This window comes from Gobio gobio, assembly GCF_949357685.1.
Source record: "Gobio gobio genome assembly, chromosome: 4".
Classification (NCBI taxonomy): Eukaryota; Metazoa; Chordata; class Actinopteri; order Cypriniformes; family Gobionidae; genus Gobio; species Gobio gobio.
The window spans coordinates 62,692,448-62,714,444 of NC_137100.1; the positions used below are offsets into that span (position 1 = coordinate 62,692,448).

The following is a 21,997-nucleotide window of genomic DNA, read 5'->3' on the forward strand; positions in this document are numbered from 1 at the left end:
GCGAATTGAGCGTTTTGAACGCGCGAATCGCTCGAATCGCTCAAGTTGAAAAATCTGAACTTTGCCGGATATTTCGCGCCGCGTTAACCAATCAGGAGCTTGCTCTAGTAGTGACAACAATAAGGAGAAAATCTGTATTTTAATATCTGGTTCAGACAATATGATTATCACTGTGATAACATTAAATGACATGAAACACAACACAGTCTCTTTTTGTTAAATGCAAGTTTATGTATGATCAATAATACAAAAGTATAAGTAATGTATAACAAGCTATACATGAAATAAAGCAAACAATGCAGTCAAACATTCAAAGTCAGTGCTAGTAGGCTAACGTTACAACTGCAACGTACAGTTATAGCCTAAAAATATAAAGTAATGAAACTTCTTTGCCCTCAGCCTAAACGATTTGCCAGGGAACAAATTATAGATCCATGAGACCAAAGATCGGCCGTTACAAGACGAATTATAGCTGGAGACACACCACAGAGACAGAGCCAGCGGCAGAAGGACTGGCCGAGGAAAGGTTGCCCTCGCCGGCTTTGACGAGCGCTGACCGCCGCTGATCCGCTGGAGCTCACAACTCCGAAAACGGCAGATAAAATGTTCAAATAGGCACTCTTTATATAAATAAACCACAGATTTGAGCTTTAAACAACTACATTATCGACTGAAAAAATCTTAAAACTACATTTTGCCACACATTAACAGTAGATTTTTACAAAAAAAAGACATGTAAACACAGCCCATGTCAGCCATTTCTCAACGAGACGAGCTGCTGGCGGAAGCCCCGCCCATGACGCGAATTCGCGTCTGTTGTGCAGTGAATGTCACGCGAGTAAACTCAAAATGTACACGCGTCCACCTTCGCGCGAATCGCGTCCGGTGTGAACGCCACATTAGAATGTGGCCAAAATGTTGAATACCGTTGCTACCTACCATTTGAAATGACATTCATGGCAGGAGTGCTCAAAATAAATTTTTTTCTACAGTTAGAATATTTACTTTTGCAGACTTAGGGCATTTTCACACCTACCTTGTTTGGTCCGGATTTTCGGACTTTTCAGTTTGGTCCGAATCAAAATTACAGGTGTGAAACCTCCCCCGTACCACGGTCCGGACCAAACAGACGAAATTTGGTCCGACGAAAAGAGGTAGTCTCGGTCCGGATCAAACTGAACAAAGGTTCGGTTAGTTTCTAGTGTGAAAGCATTTTCTGTATGGTTCTGACTTTCAGACCATTTACAGGAAGTTCCTGTTTATGTTTAAATATTATAATGTAATTTTTGAATTCAATCTAGGCTAAGTGCAAAGATGCGCAATATGTCAGAAGACAGAAGGTCAGAAATGATTTTGAACGAAATTTAGCTTATGAGCCTTTCTTTAATGTGAATTTCGTTTTGTATAACTTGTATCTTCATTTTAATCAATGTTTCATCAGATAATTGCCTGGATTTAATAAATAAGAAGCAAAAAGTCTATAGCAGACAATAATCGCGGGAGCGATCACATGCTTTGAAAATGAACTGAATAAACCGAAACTCAGCAGCTACTTGTCTCACAAACATGAGAAATATCTGTATATAAAGCTTGAAATGTCCACTTTTAAACGTGACAAAAAGAACATAGTCAAGCAATGCGCACTGTTCAATAGTGGCAACGATATGCGTCCGTTCCACTGATCTATATCAGTGGTCCGTTCATTCACTCTTGTCAAAGACGCTGACGTCAGACACACGTCCGTTTACAAACCAATCAATGTCAAGATGCAGCCCACATAGATGATGACGAGTGGACGCAAGTGTGTCACGTAAAGTTCTTTAGTGCGCTCGCATAATTGCAATGTGAAACCAAACCAAAACTAACCGAAAGTATCAAATGTATCAAAACGTGAACTTCGGTTCGGACCTTGGTGCGGACTTTCAGGTGTGAAAACGCCCTTATACAATTTAAAGTAAGTAGTCATAATGACCAAAATACACACCTCCAGTAAGTCATTTTTTATAAAAGGGGCTCTTTACATACAATATGTATCTCCAAGGCCTTCAAAACATTTAACTACATTTCCCTAGTGTGTGTGCGTGTGGGTGCGTGTGTAGGCTTGCTAATGTGAATGTATGAACTGTACTAAAGAGGGGCGGTCGTCCAGGCACTACATTCATTGCCTTATATACTGAATACCAATAAGACATTATCAGGCAACACTGGACCCGCGGCTGCACAGTCATTACTGAGACCGGTGGACTGACAAACACATGTGCAGCTCTGCACCAGTGCATCTGCTGCTGCATTGCAGATCCTGGGGGATGAGGCCGATCAACACACATACAAAGAAAGTGTGTCAAATGTCTGTATATAAATATAGTTTGAAAATATTTATTCTTAAGTTTGTGTTTTTGTTTGATTGCACTAGTACCCTTTTATTCTGTGTAATGCTGGATCTAATTTGACAAATGTCTAAACTGGTATGAAAACAAGTTTATCGTTAGTTCAGCATTCAAGATGGTCCAGGTTTGATCAGTTTATAGTCATTTCTTCTGGGTATTTTCCTTTTAGGACCTTTAAAATCTCCTTTATTCAACAACATACAGCGACTTCTAATCACAGGGTTGTGCGAAGTATTGTTTTAAAGCACCGTTCCTTCACCTGTGACCAGTGCAAATACTTGTTGTGCCTTCATTGCTGCCATCATCAGATGTGGTTGAAAGTGTGCAGAGTGCACATGAAATCTAGATATATTCATATTCAATCATATTTTCATTTCTTTTCTACGTTTCAGTGAATCTCAAACATTTTAGAAACAGGATTTTTATTTATTTCGGGTTTTTTTTTATTTTTTACAGCATTTATTATCATGATTAAGCACATTTTCCCAAAAAATTCTCATTAATTTTGTATTTTAACAAGTTGTTGTAACTGCCTCTTGTATTGCTTATTTAAATTAAATCATTGTGTCTATTTTTATTGCGGTAATTTAATAGGAATGAGATTTTTAATGAGAATTTTGAGGGGAAATGTGAAAATAAAATCGGCAATGTAAAATAACTTAATGGTTTTTAAAAAATATGCTTTGTTTTGTTTATGCAATATGATTTTTCTTTTGATGCTTTATGTGTAATTACAGATTTACCTGATTTCATTTGTTCAGAATAATTATAATATAATAAATAATGCATGTTTAATAGAATTTCATCGCAGGGCAAGTCTGTAGTTCTATAATAGTCAAATATGTTTCTGGTATAATTCATGTTAAAATCATTCTTGCATGTTATATTAATGAGAATTAGATTTTTAAGGAGAATTTGGGGGAGGTCTGATGATCATGAAAATAATTATCAATGCAAAATATCTTAATCCCTTAAGTCAAGTCATATTTATTTAGCCCTTTATACAATACTATTTTTTTTCCTTCAAAGCAGTGTCACATTAATAAACAGGAAAATAACAGTGTTAATGTTGTAAAAATTAATTAACTATAAAAACTAATTCTATTTAAGATGTAAAGCAGCTTTACAGAAGATAATACTGTTCTTCTTGAGCTCAAACAATCTTTATTTCATTCATTAATTTTTCTGTTGATGTTTGAGGTATACTGACAGATTTACCAGAAAAATAGATTTCAGTCCGCATGCATTTTTGTAGAAACTCGCAAATGTTGACATGAAAATTGCCACATGGCTTATTGCATACATTCATTTTGAACTCTCTATGGTCTTTTATTTTCATCAGAATCGACAGGTTCTGAAGGCCCGAAGCCCTCTGGAAATGTGCAAAGTGTGGATGACTTTGTGCCAGAGTTGCGATTGGACCGGACCTTTCTGGAAGATGGTGGAACAGCAATTAAATCGAAGAAAAAACCATCAGGATCAGCTCCCATTCTGGACAGTGATAGGTGAAATGTCATAACATGTCATTTATTGTTTCTAAAAAAATCATCCCATTAGCTTGTTTGAATATTATTGTTGTTTCAGAAGCTTATAAACGTGCTGGACAGGGTCTCATTTTCTCGGGTCTTTGTATGTATTTACTAACATTAACTAGCAGTGAGCATTTTATTTACAACATTTATTAATCTTTGTTAATGTTAGTTAATAAAAATTCATGTTAGTTCACATGACGTTACCCAACCATTTTTATTTAAAATGAGGACTGAGGCATTGATGGCAATAAGAGCAGGGGCATTTATTAAGAAATGGATTAAATTCCGAGTTGAGTAGAATTTTCCTGGCTTTTCCTCAGTGATGGAGAGGGCCGGGGAAATCCGCTGGTCTCCGGCTTCCAGGATGATTTAGATCCGGATGACAGAGCGCTGTGTCAGCCTGCCCTTAAAGCGGCGGTCCCGAGCGTGGACGTCACGCTCACGAGTGATGAAGAGGAGGAAGATTCAACTCGACCCTCCGTTGCCCTGCACAAAGGCATCGGCTCAGGGCCAAAATCAAAGGGGTAAGAAAACGCATGCAGAAATGCATCTTACTTTTAATAGAAAGACTTCAGAGGGGGGGAGACATGTTGAGACCTGACCAGAATTGCCAGAAGATTTGTTTTACGGTTTAAATTAATTTCCCTCACTGTTGATTAGCTTCCAAAATAGAAGCAGAGAGACTTCTCTAATTTACTTTAATTAAAACACCCTTAATGAAGGCAAAACCAATTTTCATTTCTTGATAATATTTTTCAATTAATGTTACCTTGGCACAAGTGATTTCTATAGATAGATTGGTAGACAAGACAGATAGGCATGGATGGGTGGATGGACAGAGATGGATGGATGGAGAGACCGATAGACGGATGGAGAGACCGATAGACGGATGGATGGATGGATGGATGGATGGGCAGATATGAATGGATGGATGGGCAGATATGAATGGATGGATGCACAGATATGAATGGATGGATGCACAGATATGAATGGATGGATGCACAGATATGAATGGATGGATTGATGCACAGATATGAATGGATGGATGCACAGATATGAATGGATGGATTGATGGACAGATATGAATGGATGGATGGACAGATATGAATGGATGGATTGATGGACAGATATGAATGGATGGATTGATGGACAGATATGAATGGATGGATGCACAGATATGAATGGATGGATGGATGCACAGATATGAATGGATGGATGGATGCACAGATATGAATGGATGGATGCACAGATATGAATGGATGGATTGATGGACAGATATGAATGGATGGATGCACAGATATGAATGGATGGATTGATGGACAGATATGGATGGATTGATGGACAGATATGAATGGATGGATGCACTGATATGAATGGATGGATGCACAGATATGAATGGATGGATTGATGGACAGATATGAATGGATGGATGCACTGATATGAATGGATTGATGCACAGATATGAATGGATGGATTGATGGACAGATATGAATGGATGGATGCACAGATATGAATGGATGGATGCACAGATATCAATGGATGGATTGATGCACAGATATGAATGGATGGATGCACAGATATGAATGGATGGATTGATGGACAGATATGAATGGATGGATGCACAGATATGAATGGATGGATTGATGGACAGATATGAATGGATGGATGCACAGATATGAATGGATGGATTGATGGACAGATATGAATGGATGGATGCACAGATATGAATGGATGGATTGATGGACAGATATGAATGGATGGATGGACAGATATGAATGGATGGATTGATGGAAAGATATGAATGGATGGATGGATGGACAGATATGAATGGATGGATGGATGGATGCACAGATATGAATGGATGGATTGATGGACAGATATGAATGGATGGATGGATGGACAGATATGAATGGATGGATTGATGGACAGATATGAATGGATGGATGGATGGACAGATATGAATGGATGGATGGATGGACAGATAGGAATGGATGGATTGATGGACAGATATGAATGGATGGATGGATGGACAGATATGGATGGATGGATGGATGCACAGATATGAATGGATGGATGGATGGACAGATATGAATGGATGGATGGACAGATATGAATGGATGGATGCACAGATATGAATGGATGGATTGATGGACAGATATGAATGGATGGATGGATGGACAGATAGGAATGGATGGATTGATGGACAGATATGAATGGATGGATGGACAGATATGAATGGATGGATGCACAGATATGAATGGATGGATTGATGGACAGATATGAATGGATGGATGGATGGACAGATATGGATGGATGGATGGATGCACAGATATGAATGGATGGATGGATGGACAGATATGAATGGATGGATGGACAGATATGAATGGATGGATGCACAGATATGAATGGATGGATTGATGGACAGATATGAATGGATGGATGGATGGACAGATATGGATGGATGGATGCACAGATATGAATGGATGGATTGATGGACAGATATGAATGGATGGATGGATGGACAGATATGAATGGATGGATGGACAGATATGAATGGATGGATGCACAGATAGGAATGGATGGATTGATGGACAGATATGAATGGATGGATGGATGGACAGATATGGATGGATGGATGGATGCACAGATATGAATGGATGGATGGATGGACAGATATGAATGGATGGATGGACAGATATGAATGGATGGATGCACAGATATGAATGGATGGATTGATGGACAGATATGAATGGATGGATGGATGGACAGATAGGAATGGATGGATTGATGGACAGATATGAATGGATGGATGGACAGATATGAATGGATGGATGCACAGATATGAATGGATGGATTGATGGACAGATATGAATGGATGGATGCACAGATATGAATGGATGGATTGATGGAAAGATATGAATGGATGGATGGATGGACAGATATGAATGGATGGATGGATGGATGCACAGATATGAATGGATGGATTGATGGACAGATATGAATGGATGGATGGATGGACAGATATGAATGGATGGATTGATGGACAGATATGAATGGATGGATGGATGGACAGATATGAATGGATGGATGGATGGACAGATAGGAATGGATGGATTGATGGACAGATATGAATGGATGGATGGATGGACAGATATGGATGGATGGATGGATGCACAGATATGAATGGATGGATGGATGGACAGATATGAATGGATGGATGGACAGATATGAATGGATGGATGCACAGATATGAATGGATGGATTGATGGACAGATATGAATGGATGGATGGATGGACAGATAGGAATGGATGGATTGATGGACAGATATGAATGGATGGATGGACAGATATGAATGGATGGATGGATGGACAGATATGAATGGATGGATTGATGGACAGATATGAATGGATGGATTGATGGACAGATATGAATGGATGGATGGATGGACAGATATGAATGGATGGATGGATGGACAGATATGAATGGATGGATTGATGGACAGATATGAATGGATGGATGGATGGACAGATATGAATGGATGGATTGATGGACAGATATGAATGGATGGATGGACAGATATGAATGGATGGATGCACAGATATGAATGGATGGATTGATGGACATATATGAATGGATGGATGGATGGATGCACAGATATGAATGGATGGATTGATGGACAGATATGAATGGATGGATGGACAGATATGAATGGATGGATGCACAGATATGAATGGATGGATTGATGGACAGATATGAATGGATGGATGGATGGACAGATAGGAATGGATGGATTGATGGACAGATATGAATGGATGGATGGACAGATATGAATGGATGGATGCACAGATAGGAATGGATGGATTGATGGACAGATATGAATGGATGGATGGATGGACAGATATGGATGGATGGATGGATGCACAGATATGAATGGATGGATGGATGGACAGATATGAATGGATGGATGGACAGATATGAATGGATGGATGCACAGATATGAATGGATGGATTGATGGACAGATATGAATGGATGGATGGATGGACAGATAGGAATGGATGGATTGATGGACAGATATGAATGGATGGATGGACAGATATGAATGGATGGATGCACAGATATGAATGGATGGATTGATGGACAGATATGAATGGATGGATGCACAGATATGAATGGATGGATTGATGGAAAGATATGAATGGATGGATGGATGGACAGATATGAATGGATGGATGGATGGATGCACAGATATGAATGGATGGATTGATGGACAGATATGAATGGATGGATGGATGGACAGATATGAATGGATGGATTGATGGACAGATATGAATGGATGGATGGATGGACAGATATGAATGGATGGATGGATGGACAGATAGGAATGGATGGATTGATGGACAGATATGAATGGATGGATGGATGGACAGATATGGATGGATGGATGGATGCACAGATATGAATGGATGGATGGATGGACAGATATGAATGGATGGATGGACAGATATGAATGGATGGATGCACAGATATGAATGGATGGATTGATGGACAGATATGAATGGATGGATGGATGGACAGATATGAATGGATGGATTGATGGACAGATATGAATGGATGGATGGATGGACAGATATGAATGGATGGATTGATGGACAGATATGAATGGATGGATGGATGGACAGATATGAATGGATGGATGGATGGACAGATATGAATGGATGGATTGATGGACAGATATGAATGGATGGATGGATGGACAGATATGAATGGATGGATTGATGGACAGATATGAATGGATGGATGGACAGATATGAATGGATGGATGCACAGATATGAATGGATGGATTGATGGACAGATATGAATGGATGGATGGATGCACAGATATGAATGGATGGATTGATGGACAGATATGGATGGATGGATGGATGGACAGATATGAATGGATGGATGCACAGATATGAATGGATGGATTGATGGACAGATATGGATGGATGGATGGATGGACAGATATGAATGGATGGATGCACAGATATGAATGGATGGATGCACAGATATGAATGGATGGATGCACAGATATGAATGGATGGATTGATGGACAGACATGAATGGATGGATGCACAGATATGAATGGATGGATTGATGGACAGACATGAATGGATGGATGCACAGATATGAATAGATGTATTGATGCACAGATATGAATGGATGGATGCACAGATATGAATGGATGGATGCAGTGATATGAATGGATGGATGCACAGATATGAATGGATGGATGCACAGATATGAATGGATGGATGCACAGATATGAATGGATGGATGCACAGATATGAATGGATGGATGGATGCACAGATATGAATGGATGGATGCACAGATATGAATGGATGGATGCACAGATATGAATGGATGGATGGATGCAGTGATATGAATGGATTGATGGACAGATATGAATGGATGGATTGATGCACAGATATGAATGGATGGATGGATGCAGTGATATGAATGGATTGATGGACAGATATGAATGGATGTATTGATGCACAGATATGAATGGATGGATGCACAGATATGAATGGATGGATTGATGCACAGATATGAATGGATGGATTGATGCAGTGATATGAATGGATTGATGGACAGATATGAATGGATGTATTGATGCACAGATATGAATGGATGGATGCACAGATATGAATGGATGGATTGATGCACAGATATGAATGGATGGATTGATGCACAGATATGAATGGATGGATTGATGCACAGATATGAATGGATAGACAGGGATGGATGGATAGACAGAGACAGACAGGCGGATGGATGGATGGATGGATGGATGGATGGATGGACAAAGGACGGATGAACGAAGGATAAGATGGATGGATTAGGGGGAAAAGTATGTGATTTCCTTAGAAAGCTCTTCATATTTTCTGTGGAATCTGACATTTATTTCTCAGATCTTCAGTGAACTCCATCAAACCTCTGCAAACCATGTCCAAACCAGCCGAGAGACCCCAAAGCCTGAAAACAACAGCAGGACCTGCAGTGCAGAGACACGGTCTGAAGACAGGGGGCGCTGTTGAGGTCAACTCAGATTCAGACCGCGAAGCTCCGGCCGCTCAGCAGATGCTTTCATTTCTCATGGATGATCCTGATTTTGAGAGTGAAGATCCTGGTAAACACAAGATCAAGAAGGTAGAGAAACTTTTCTAGGTTCTTGATTATTAATGACATTTCAACCCATGGCCTGTTATGCCAAAAATCAGTTATTTTAATATTATTGAAATTTTTAATTGAATTTTATTTTCATTTTTTTTCTGGTTTCATGTTAAATTTAGTTTTGGTTATTTTGTTGTGTTTTTGTCTTTTTTGTGTGTGTCTATTTATTTATTTTTTGTTTATTTATAGCCACTCATATTTTATGCATTGTCTGTTTTTCTTAGGGGGCACTTTCTGCACTAGATGACTTATCAGACCGGTCGGATGATGGTTTCGTGTTAGCTGGACTCCCGGAGCTGCCCAATCCTGTCGCCCCCTCATTCAAGACCCTCAATAGCGACATTGACCTCTTCGGCCTGGGATTTGAAGAGACGACACCTAAGAGTAAAGACAGCAGTGAAGACCAGGAAGGTAATGTCCACTAAATGACTGATCACAAATAAAGGGAATTCACTCCCTCATCATGCTCATTATTTTCAGTCAAAGAGGGCTTCAGATTTACACCAGATAAAGTAAGGATTAACATTATTTACTTTTTTACTTTTAAAGAATTTCGGCTCCCGATCTTCCTCAGCACCGTATCAATTCGCATCCTCGTTGAAGTGCATGCAAAGCGGATTTGCTTTTACAGCACAGAAAACAGCGTCTTCTCAACATGTTGACAGCATGAGCCAATCTCTTCAGTTACAGCTAGAGTGTTCAGGGTTTTTCCTGGGTCAAAAATGGTCTTCGGTGGTGGCTGACAGACATGCTCATCCACACACACACACACGCACAGTAAAAAAGTACCCTACCCACGGGATCTGCAAGTGCAATACTGACAATACATTTTAAATAAATTCAAAGAAAGTTTGTAATTTTTGCTTATCTTATTTTGATACCTTGATGTTTGTTTGTGTTCCTCATTTTTACACTATTTACTGATAATTGTTTTGGTATATAATCATATCAATATTAAAAAGTAGTATTAAAAAATGAACAAATAGCCTAATTTTCTGCCATATACAATTTCATAAAATTATCAGCTAGCTAACAACAACTTTGTTCTGGGTTCTCACTCCAGTCTAAACTAAATGATTTTAGGCTATTTATTTTACTACACATTGTCCAAATAAATAAGCTGAAAGACTGTGGATGATTAAAGCTAATTCTTACTAACAACTCTTGCTAAATTGGGTAAGCACACTTGTGTTCTCATTTCAGGTGTTCTGAGTAAATGATTAAACTGATTCATGAGTTCAGTGTTGGACAGATCAGTTGTTCTAACCAGTCGTTAAAATGATTCGGTTCAAAGGAGTCATTAGGTGGCGAATCGGACATTAGCAGACGCGTTGTGTGCGAATCCCGTCTGTTAGAACATCGCGAAAGATTTGTCAACACACAGAAAACAATTCATAACTGGATAGGATTTGTTTCCCGTTTATTGAAAGTATGCTTTATGTCAGCTGATCAGAGAATCAGTCAATGTTTTTTGAGCGCATTTCACACCCAGCGGTAATTAAAGGAAAACATCGTCTGATAGCGCCACGTGCAACATGGATTCGGTCTTCCGACCTTTTGATTTTGATTAACGTAATATGTGAAATATTAGAAAGCTAAGAATGCTTATTTTGAAGATAGAGAGAGTGCGAGCGGGGGAGGAGCTCTGATCGTTCTCTCTGTCACTCAGTTAACGCAAGTGCAGGAGTCCTCTATTCTACATCATTCATAAATCACAATAACTTATCAAATAAGGCTTTGGCGGGACAACAATTTGTTTTGGCGGCCGCCAAACATTTTTCAATGTAGGAAAAACCCTGGTGTTTGAAGGCGGGTCAAAGTAGATGTTGTTCGCTGGCACCCAAAGAAGAACACAGGCTGGCATTATGCAAATGTGTTAGAAACCTTTGAGCAGGAAGACTTGGAATTGCTGAGGTCTCGTTTCAGCCAATTCAGAATTGGTTCTTTTTTTAGGCGACAATAACTTTATTTGTCATGCACTTTGATATTTGAAACTTTGCAGAACTTTTATTTTCACAGACAGCTATATTACACACTACATGAAAGGTAATATCCAAAAAAGCATAATAGGGGCTTTAATGCAAGTGATGATTTAAATTACACTTAATATAAAAACAGATTGCATCTAGTGGATCTTTAAAAGCACTGATGCCTATTTTCAAGTTATAGTACTAAAGGTAAAACTAGTGTTGTAGTTAAGACCACCTAAACAGAGACCAAGTTGAGACCAAGACCAGCGTGTGCTGAGACCAAGATAAGACCAAGACCAGACCAGCACTCCTTAAATCTCATCTAAAAGATCCATATCTACTGTCTGAGAAATGACTTGTACTGTATTTAATGAATAAATACAATTAGAATAGTAAGACATTAAAGAGCTGTTATCAATCAAATCACCGACAATAAAATTCATGGCACAGAAGTTGCATCTGAATTGGTACAATTACACCTGCGTAAATAATTTTTAGATGAATTTAACATTGAAACATTAACATTATTTAACAGTCACGGAATCATTTATTCAACCGATTTGTTCAAAGCAGCTGATTAATTTAATAACGAAACGTTGCCGAATTAGCAAAGACAGTTTAAAATTTGTCATTTAATATTAACTTCTTGTTTATTGAACGTTTATATAAATCAATATCATTTGCAATCACGCTTGTATTCATGAAAACAGCTCTCTCGCTCTTGTGATATTGCTTAATTATATTCTATGTTCTCAGAATTTTGTGGCCATTTATATTAATTTTGGGCATTTTTGAGACAATGCTGCATTGATTCTGAACCCAGCAGCACAGTAACAAAAGAAATCACTTTACAAAGAAGATATTGATTGCATTTTAAGCTTTACATCAAATCACATTAATGATGTTAAATCAGACAATGCTCGGGCAATGTAGTGATGTCTTTGCAGTTGTGGTCTTGAGATAAAATCCTGAGTCCTCTAAGTCCGAGACCAAGACCACCGAGGAGAAATGCAGTCGAGACCGAGACAAGACCAAGACCATCAAAAAATGGTCTTAAGACCGATTTTGAGTACTACAACACTAGGTAAAACTAAGAGTTTATGATGTCAAAGAATGCTGCGAATCCATTGATTTCAAAGGGGACTGGCAACCGGCCATGGAGGAAAAATGAAAGTGACACTCTGGCTGCGTTTACACTGGCACAAAAAATCTGATTTTTTTACTCACATCTGACACCGACTGGAATTTGTTACACACGTGTAAACACAAAAATCCGCACAAGATCCGATTTTTTTCACATCCGATCTGAGCCACTTCCAAATGTGGTTTTAAATCAGATGCGTATCCGATATCTGGACATCTGACCTACGTCTAAACACGAATATCCGATTCCCCTTTGAATTCCAAGCCACCACAAGGCGAGGGCGACACGTTTGCCCACAAATAAACCACATATTATTATGAAGCAGATGCGCTCGCTCGCAGCTTTTTTAATGAGATGCAAACTTTATAATGGGCAAGAAATTGTGCACGTTCAGGAGCTGGTTTTCAACCTCTGCCCTGTGAGTTTTATAAATAAAACAGCCTCACTAGCTACATTATATTTCTCAGCAATGAGGTGATGATAACTTTGCAGTAATTAAACCAACAAGCTTCACTATTAAGGCTACTCACTCGTGCTCTCTCTCTCTCTGTCTCTCGTTAATTCTCTCGAATTCATTAAAACATTTAATCTTTCAGCGCTACTTTATTTCACTTCAGAATTCTAGATCTAACGAGCTGTAGGCTAGCAAATTAAAATGACCGTTATTTTCCTGTCCGTTCAGTCAAACATTAATGACAGCTGTTATCTTGTCCATGCTGGCTAATATTCATGGCCACCTGACATGAATTATTTAAATAATTTTAACCCATAAGAACCCGGACCAATATATAGGAAAATTATGGGGCATATAAAACAGGCTTAATGGACCACTTGTAACATGTTTCTGCAGTTGTTTTTGAAATACAACCCCTCCTTGTGAAAGATCTGTAATGTTACATATATGTGACTTTGGGCGTTTATGATACATTTTTTATGTTACATATATGTTACATCGGGCATTTATTTTTGTGCTAAATAACAGTTTTTTTCTGTTTCTTTTCTTTTCCGCAACGTATATCAAAATTATGCATATTATTCAAAATTATTAACAAAACATATCAAGCCATGGACGGATCTTCCAACACTTATCCCTTGCCTGCTGATTTTAAGAATCATTGTTGTCAGTGAAATGTAGACATGCTAGTAGAGTCTGAAAACAGTTGCGTGACATATTGTCAGCCACCATGGTATGTCATTTTGTCATTTTCCCAAGTATGCATGATTTCCTGGCATTTGGTGCAGATCATGCACAGAGCAATTCCAATCAATATTTCCATTTTTTTAAACAGTGCTGTTAACATTTTTCTGAGCCCCAGATTTTATATAACACATAGAGAAAGTATATAACACTACAAAAATTATTGAATCAGCTAAGTTAATTGAGCAGCTCAATAATATGTTTCTTAATATGACAAATGCATCACATCAAAATTCCAACAACTGTTTTATGGTTAACAGCCCGATGTGACAAATATGTCACCACAATATTTTTGTAACTTGTTTTATATCAATTTATTTAAGAAATGTATTAAAATCAGGTTAAGTGTAATCTATGGTAAGTTATTGGAATGTTAGAATTGTTGCATGGGTTGAAACATACCTTTTAATAACAAATACAAGCGTTTTAAAAAATTGCTAACCAGACAGGCCACCATTTTGGAAATGTTGCCATGGCAACAAAAAAAATGCATAAATTGTCACATGACTGAACCTGGATGTTCCTTATATGTCACTTGGGGACTTCCTGAGTTGAAATTTAGGGATATTGGTTTAAAAAGACCTTTCCAGATAATCACCAGTGTTTGTGACACCTGTGTCACTGTGGGTTTTTATACGGCCATTTAAAACTCTATCATGTGCATAGTAAAGCCATCATCGACAATCATTCTGGGCGGGGATTAATGTAAACAAACTAAAGTGAATGTAAACAGGCTGGCCGAAAAAAATCGGATATGGTCAAAAGATGGGATCTGTGCATTAAGACTTGCAGTGTAAACAGCCTCTGTTATACACAAAAACCTTCACTGTAAGACTCTGACAATAGGTATCAGTCAAATATTTCTGTCTGTAATCTTGCTTTTCAAACTAGCCCAGATATTTCCACACTGTCAAAAAGGATCTTACGCATCCCGCAAATGCTCCACAAGGGCTTTTTTCAAAATGTTTGCAGTCTTAAACAACAGGGTTAAAGGATGACGTTGTGCGCATTTCCAAGTCTGTCTTTTTTCTTGCAGATAATGAAAGCAGACACTCCATAAAAGACAAGAAAAAGAAGAAAAAGAAAAGCAAAGAGGTAAGTTATGAAGGACTTGACTATATTAGTGATAGACTGAAATAACACATAGGTCCATTAAACTGACAATATTTCTCTATTTTGAGATTGTATGTCACTTCTAAAATCAACAGCTTGACAAGTGATAGTGTACAATTTGTTTTTGATTATGTTTTTTTTTGTTGAGAATTTTGAGTAAATATTGTGTAAAGTGAAATTACATGCTTTATACAATGCGGATTGATTCAAAGCAGCTTTAACAGTAATAAACTGCTAAAACTGCATCAGTGTTGCAATATTTTTCAGCTAGGAAACAATTAATTTGACTAAACCGACTGGTCAAATTCTGCTAAATCCATTTATGGAGTATAAATTGTGATTAATGTAAATATTAATTTAATGTCATCATATTTGCGTGCATCTGATTTAGGGATACACGATATATCGGCCACCATATCGGTATCGGCCGATAACATTACAAATTAAAATGTATCGGCCCGATAAGAAAATGTTGTCAATATAATAAAGCTACTAAATAATGGATTATTTTCTATATCTGTGACCCTTCAGATGCTCTCTGTTCGCTTTTAGGGTTTTAAATTGCTTGAAATATGATTGAAAATTAAGTACATGTGCAGCGCAAGTCTGTCATATAGACTGCATACAATTATAGTGAGAACATTATAATTGTGTGCTTAGGATATGGCTTTTAATCTGCCTCTCAGCTCCACAACCATCTAAAACAACCTATTTGAGACCTATATTTCAATCAGGCTTACGCTCAGCCCACAGCACCGAAACAGCTCTGCTCAGGGTGACAAATGACCTTCTTATGACAGCTGATTCAGGATCACAATCACTGCTCATTCTCCTCGACCTAACAGCGGCATTCGACATAGTGGGCCATACCTCCACAACACAGTTGGACTGTCTGGAGCAGCACTGCAGTGGTTTCATTCCTATCTTTCTGGCAGGACTGAGCGTGTTATATTGGGAGAATGTGAGTCCAGGCTGCTCCCTGTTACATGTGGTGTTCCACAGGGGTCGGTTCTCGGCCCAATCTTATTCATTCTTTACATGCTTCCCCTCCGTCCTGTCATCAGCAGACATGGACTATCCTTTCATTGGTATGCTGATGACACGCAACTTTATATCAAAACTGCCCCAAGCCCCTTCACAGCCCTGTCACGACTCACCGCATGTCTTGAGGAGATAAAGGCATGGATGAAAAGCAACTTCCTCCAGCTGAACTCCAGTAAAACTGAGGCACCCCTCATCAGATCCACTCCTCTCCCATATCCCAGCTCATCTTTGACGGCCAGGTCATCAGGTCATCATTCGGTTTGACCCACAGCTGACCTTCAATGACCACATTAAACACATTTGCAAAACCTCCTTCCACCACCTTCGAAACATCTCCAAACTCCGTCCCCTTCTAACCCTGCCAGATGCAGAGAAACTTGTTCATGCCTTTATCTCCACCAGGCTGGACTACTGCAACAGACTCTTCATTGGGGTTTCTGGCAGAAATATCCAAAAACTACAATACATCCAGAACAGCGCTGCCAGAGTCCGTAAAATATGATCACATAACTCCTATTAAGAACTCTCAAAACATAATTTCCGTAAGTAGTAACTCACTGCACTGGCTCCCTGTTTCATGCCGGATCGACTACAAAATCCTCCTGCTCACACATAAATGCATCACCGGACATGCACCACCATATCTACAAGAACTCGTCGCTTTGAAATCCTCCACCTGCACCCTCAGATCATCAGGCCACCTGCTTCTTCAGGTCCCCACCACCAGGCTTCGTACCATGGGGGGCTTTGGAACCACTATTCAGAAAGGCTTTTTTGGGTTGATTGTTTTTATTATTCTGTAGTTTACTTGTTTTTAGTCATTTTCCCGTGTAGCACTTTGAGATGCTTCGGAATGAAAAGTGCCTTATAAATAAAATCTATTTATTATTATTAATTATGAAACTTTTGTTTTTGTAATCAGGCTCTCAAAAATTATATACAAATTTGAATGCATAGATTTATCGGCCAATATATCGGCATTCAAAAATAAAGAATAATTTTTTGGTTATTGGATCAGCCAAAATGTTCATATCGGTACATCCCTAACCTTGTTTGTTATCAGTAAATAGTGTTTTATATAGAACAGCATTACATTAGACACCATCCAGTATCAGAAATCAAGAAGCCTCTACTTATAACTTAGGCTACGTCTACATTAATCTGGAGACATTTAAATGGCGTTTTCATTTTAAAACGCTCTCCGTCCACTAGCGTTATCAAGCGTTTTCAAAAAGTTTCTTGTCCACACTGAAACGTCGGAAAGCGCTTGTTCTGATAATGCAGAACAATACATTATCAAGTTATCACACAGTTCTTCTGGTAGGATTATTTTATTAAGCAAAATATCTCCCCTTTCACTGATGCATCCAGGTTGCACTCACCCATCTTTTTTTTCTCATTCATGTTTTGCTACAGGACAGACATTGTGAGTAAATTTTGTGTCATCTTTGCAGGACTGATATGAAGACTGCACGAAGTAACATATTTTATACATAGCACATTACAGGCACAATATAGCGGTATAAACATGAATACTTATTGGTACAATATGTGTCACATGACTAAACATGCATCATTGTTTTCAAATACCTCAGTTTTCACAGTCTACACTACAACGCAAAGACGTAGAGTGTGGACGGAAGGCCAAAACGGAGAGAAACTTTTTTTTTTCAAATGAAAATGTATTAGTGTGGACATGGCCTTAAAATTTTAAAACTTTCAGTTACACTTTATTTTAAGGTGACGTAGTTACATTGTACTTACTGAAATAAGTACTGAGTAATATTAATTAATTACATGTTACAGTTAGGGTTTTGTTTAGGGTTAGTTACTTGTAATTATGCATAATTTACTGTTACTATAGTAAGTACATGTAGTAGCGTGTAAATACGTCACCTTAAAATAGTGTTACCAAACTTTCTCATGTGTGTCAGATTTTGTTGCTTATGCACAAACTGCCTTTATTAGTGAAATTGACGAAAAAATCTTGATTTTGTTCAAGGAGGATGAGAAAAGCAGCAAAAAGCGACACAAACACAAGAAAAAGGAAAAAGATGAAGCAGGAACCGGAACAGGAGACGAGAAAGAAAAGAAGAAGAAGAAATCATCAAGGACCAAGAAAGCAGGAACTGTGGACGATCTTGAGGCCTTCCTGGCGGGTGGAGACGGACCAGGAAACAGCGAGGGCGGAGTTTATGAAGAACTCTAGAGCTCCATCTTACCAATCAGGGTTTGACATTAACACCACGTGACATCGCCAGGTCATTTTTCCAATCCATTCCACCTGTTTTTCAGTGCCTAACCTTTTGAATCTTCACAGCGTGTTTGTTCTTCCAGCGTCGCAGCTTTACGTTGTGCTTTCTCAAATTGGTACATGGCACCGTTTGTTCACCTCATGCCGTTTTACAAAGTGCATCAATATTTTCAGACCTACAACTGTAGATGCATTTTTCAGTAAGGACAGAGGCAGATTTCTACTGCTGCCTCAATCGATCCAGAGTTTATTTCCGTTATTAACTGATACAAACTCGTTCCAGCTTGGAAGTCCATTGACTTGAGGTCACTTTTAGCTGAATTGGTTTTGTTTTGTGTGTGTCTGTCAATGTGTGTGTATATATTTGTCCCTGAAAGCTTTTGGCAACTCTGTGTGTGCTTGCATTTTAATTTAGTAAACTTATAGAGGGATAAATCAGACTTTCCGTTCAAATATGCACCGCAGTAGTGGGCCAAATATTGGCCCTTGATACACAAGCAACACTAATTTCTGTGTAAATCATTGGGAAAAAGATTATTTTCTCAGTCTCGAGTCACATTTATTTGAATCGTTTTGGTTGTGTTGCCTAAACCCTGTGCATTTCTATCCAACAAATAATGTAAGCACAGAAGTTAATTCTGCTCATGCATTATATGAGACCTGATATCTTGTGGCGTTTATTGTCTTCCAGACGCTACATCAAATATCAGACCCTCAAATAATCAGTAACTATTAATTAATAACAAGCTGCTTTTGCCATCAGTTTCTTTCCATTACTGCCTTAAATTGCTTTACTCTTAATGAAAGCCTTTATAGAGCAATCCTATAAAGTTAATTAATTGCTAACATTGACAGAATTACTGCCAGCTGGAGAGACGCACTCTTTCAGCGATCAAAATCATGTTTGCAGTTAGATATGATATAAACACATCAAGTCACTCAGACTGTCTTTTTGATTTTTCTTTATATTTATGCATTTACTAAACCAGTATTACTATTCTAATAATGTGTTTTAAGTTTCATAATCATAGTTTCTGGTTCCTGTCCTGTCTGGTAAATGTATCCATTTCCTTTGCTGAATATCTTTATTTTTGTTAAGGCTTGTGTAGTTGTGTGTAGACCTGGTGTTTTAGATCCACTCCGTACACTCCAGATAACTTCAGTGATGGATAACCAGGAGCATTGTCTCTGGTCCTGTGATTAACCCTTTAATGTCCTTTATGTGTTGCCTACTCATTTAATGGCTGCCCGTGCTTAGAAATGTGTACATGTTTGCAACAAAACAGAACTGATCTAAAAATGATCAGACTATTTTTCCCTCATATTTTTGCATGACTAGATGACCAAAAGCAAAGAAAATTACATTTTAGTGAAAGATCTAAAGAAATAAAGGCTGTGTGTAAATTTGTAAACATCTTGAGCGTATAATAGTGAGTCATATTTTGAATGCACACATTTATACTTTTTAATATCACCGAATTGGAAAGTGTTTTGGCTTTCAAAGGGTCCAATAATGTTATGATGAATGAAAGTTATAAAGACAAACAATTGTTTACTCTTAATGGGCGTCATTCATGAAACCGAATTGTTCTTCAATTGTTGCATCAGATTTGAATGTACAATTACCACTTTTGTAAAAACGGTTCTATTAGCGATTCATTTCATGAATCATTTCCTGGTGTTTACTTGCAATGCCCCATTTTTTGCTTTTATTTTCGTCAATGATGAATAATTTCAGCAGTTATTTCTTCATCTGTTGCATCGTAGTGAATGTAAAATCACCATTTATGTTGTAATGATTGATTCTGCTCATGATTCATGAATGATGCCCAATGTTTACTTGCAATGCCCTCTTTTTGCTTTTGTTTTCATCATGTGTTGATAAATGGCGTGAATTTTATTCTGGTGAACTAGACTGTGGAATCTGATTGGCTCCAGCTTCAGTGGCAGAATGATCTAGCGCACCTCAGACTCTCGTTTCCAATGGATTTTCTATTTTTCAATTATTATTGGGACAAAATAACAACGTACTTTCCGCCTTCCAAGAGAAGGACTTGTAAAGGAACGTTCTCCTTGGCATCAACCTTTGAACCTGTACTTTTTTCGGCCCAAGATATTGTAGTCTGACCGTCCCGCCACGGCTTTCCCTCAGCATACAACTGAATGTTGATTCCTGCTCAAGATGTTTTTCCAGAATCCCCCAAGGAATTCTCAAAGAGTAATGGAGATCATTGTGGCGACTATCCATTAAATAACTGTACGGTTTAAAGACCTGTAGATTCCCGTGTGTCTCTTGCGACCGTCGTCTGTGTCTCTTAGTTGCGAATCGAGCACGGCTGGAGCATGTGATGCATCACACTGTCACCATGGAACTGCTCGCCTGGGAAAACTGTCTCTACACGCTCACTGTGATAAATAGTCTCGCTCTCCTGGATATACGAGTGCACTGTTAATACTCTCACCTCGAACACATATCAACTTCCTCTTTACTCTGCCTCAAGTATGATTGACTCCGAAGGGCCCTTGGTTTATTTATTGATCTCTCCGTTTGGCATGCTTATTTCTTCCCACCGTTAAGGAAACAGGAATGAATGCGTTGGTGCTGCACTAGCTCTGGACTGCATGCAGTTACCAACATCCTTCCTGCCCAGCGTTTCACTACGACTGCTTTTATGTTTGGGAACGCTATAGTTTTAAACCGTAGATTGGTTTAAGTTTATTCATCCGGCATATATGCATTCCAAAACCTTTGTTTGGGACCGTACATGGTTGTGATTACCTATTTATTTCACTACCCACAGTGTTCATATTTGATTTATGTGTTTCAATTGTGTAATAAATGCAAGTGAAATTTGACCAGGTTGCTGAGTAAGTTTCCTATGATTTATGTATCGTAATGATACATATACTTCAAAGTTGTGGTGTTAATCATACAGCAATTTCTTTTTCTAGCCACTTTGAGTGAATCTCATGAAGAAATACCTTTCGCTGTCCCTCAATCATCTTGCTTGTTTCTCCTTTTCTAGATAATTTCAGCACACTATTTGTTTGTTGCCAGCTGTTTTTATTCTGGAAATGTGAGTCTAAATTAGTTCACAGTCCAATCCACATCATGGACTTGCATGCTTTTTGGGT

General features: G+C 38.3%; 1 protein-coding gene across 2 annotated transcripts in view; it reads left to right on the forward strand.

The window, feature by feature from the left end:
• rabl6a (RAB, member RAS oncogene family-like 6a) overlaps window positions 1-21,718 on the forward strand; it is a 60,719-nt gene extending 39,001 nt beyond the window's left edge. For both annotated transcript variants that reach the window (XM_079815908.1, XM_079815907.1), the window contains 6 exons: window positions 3,730-3,892; window positions 4,240-4,443; window positions 9,878-10,115; window positions 10,364-10,550; window positions 15,488-15,546; window positions 18,611-21,718. In XM_079815908.1, the coding sequence (XP_079672034.1) occupies window positions 3,730-3,892; window positions 4,240-4,443; window positions 9,878-10,115; window positions 10,364-10,550; window positions 15,488-15,546; window positions 18,611-18,817 (1,058 nt within the window). In that variant the 3' untranslated portion in view covers window positions 18,818-21,718. The remainder of the gene's footprint in view (window positions 1-3,729; window positions 3,893-4,239; window positions 4,444-9,877; window positions 10,116-10,363; window positions 10,551-15,487; window positions 15,547-18,610) is intronic.
• The last annotated feature ends 279 nt before the right edge of the window (window positions 21,719-21,997 follow it).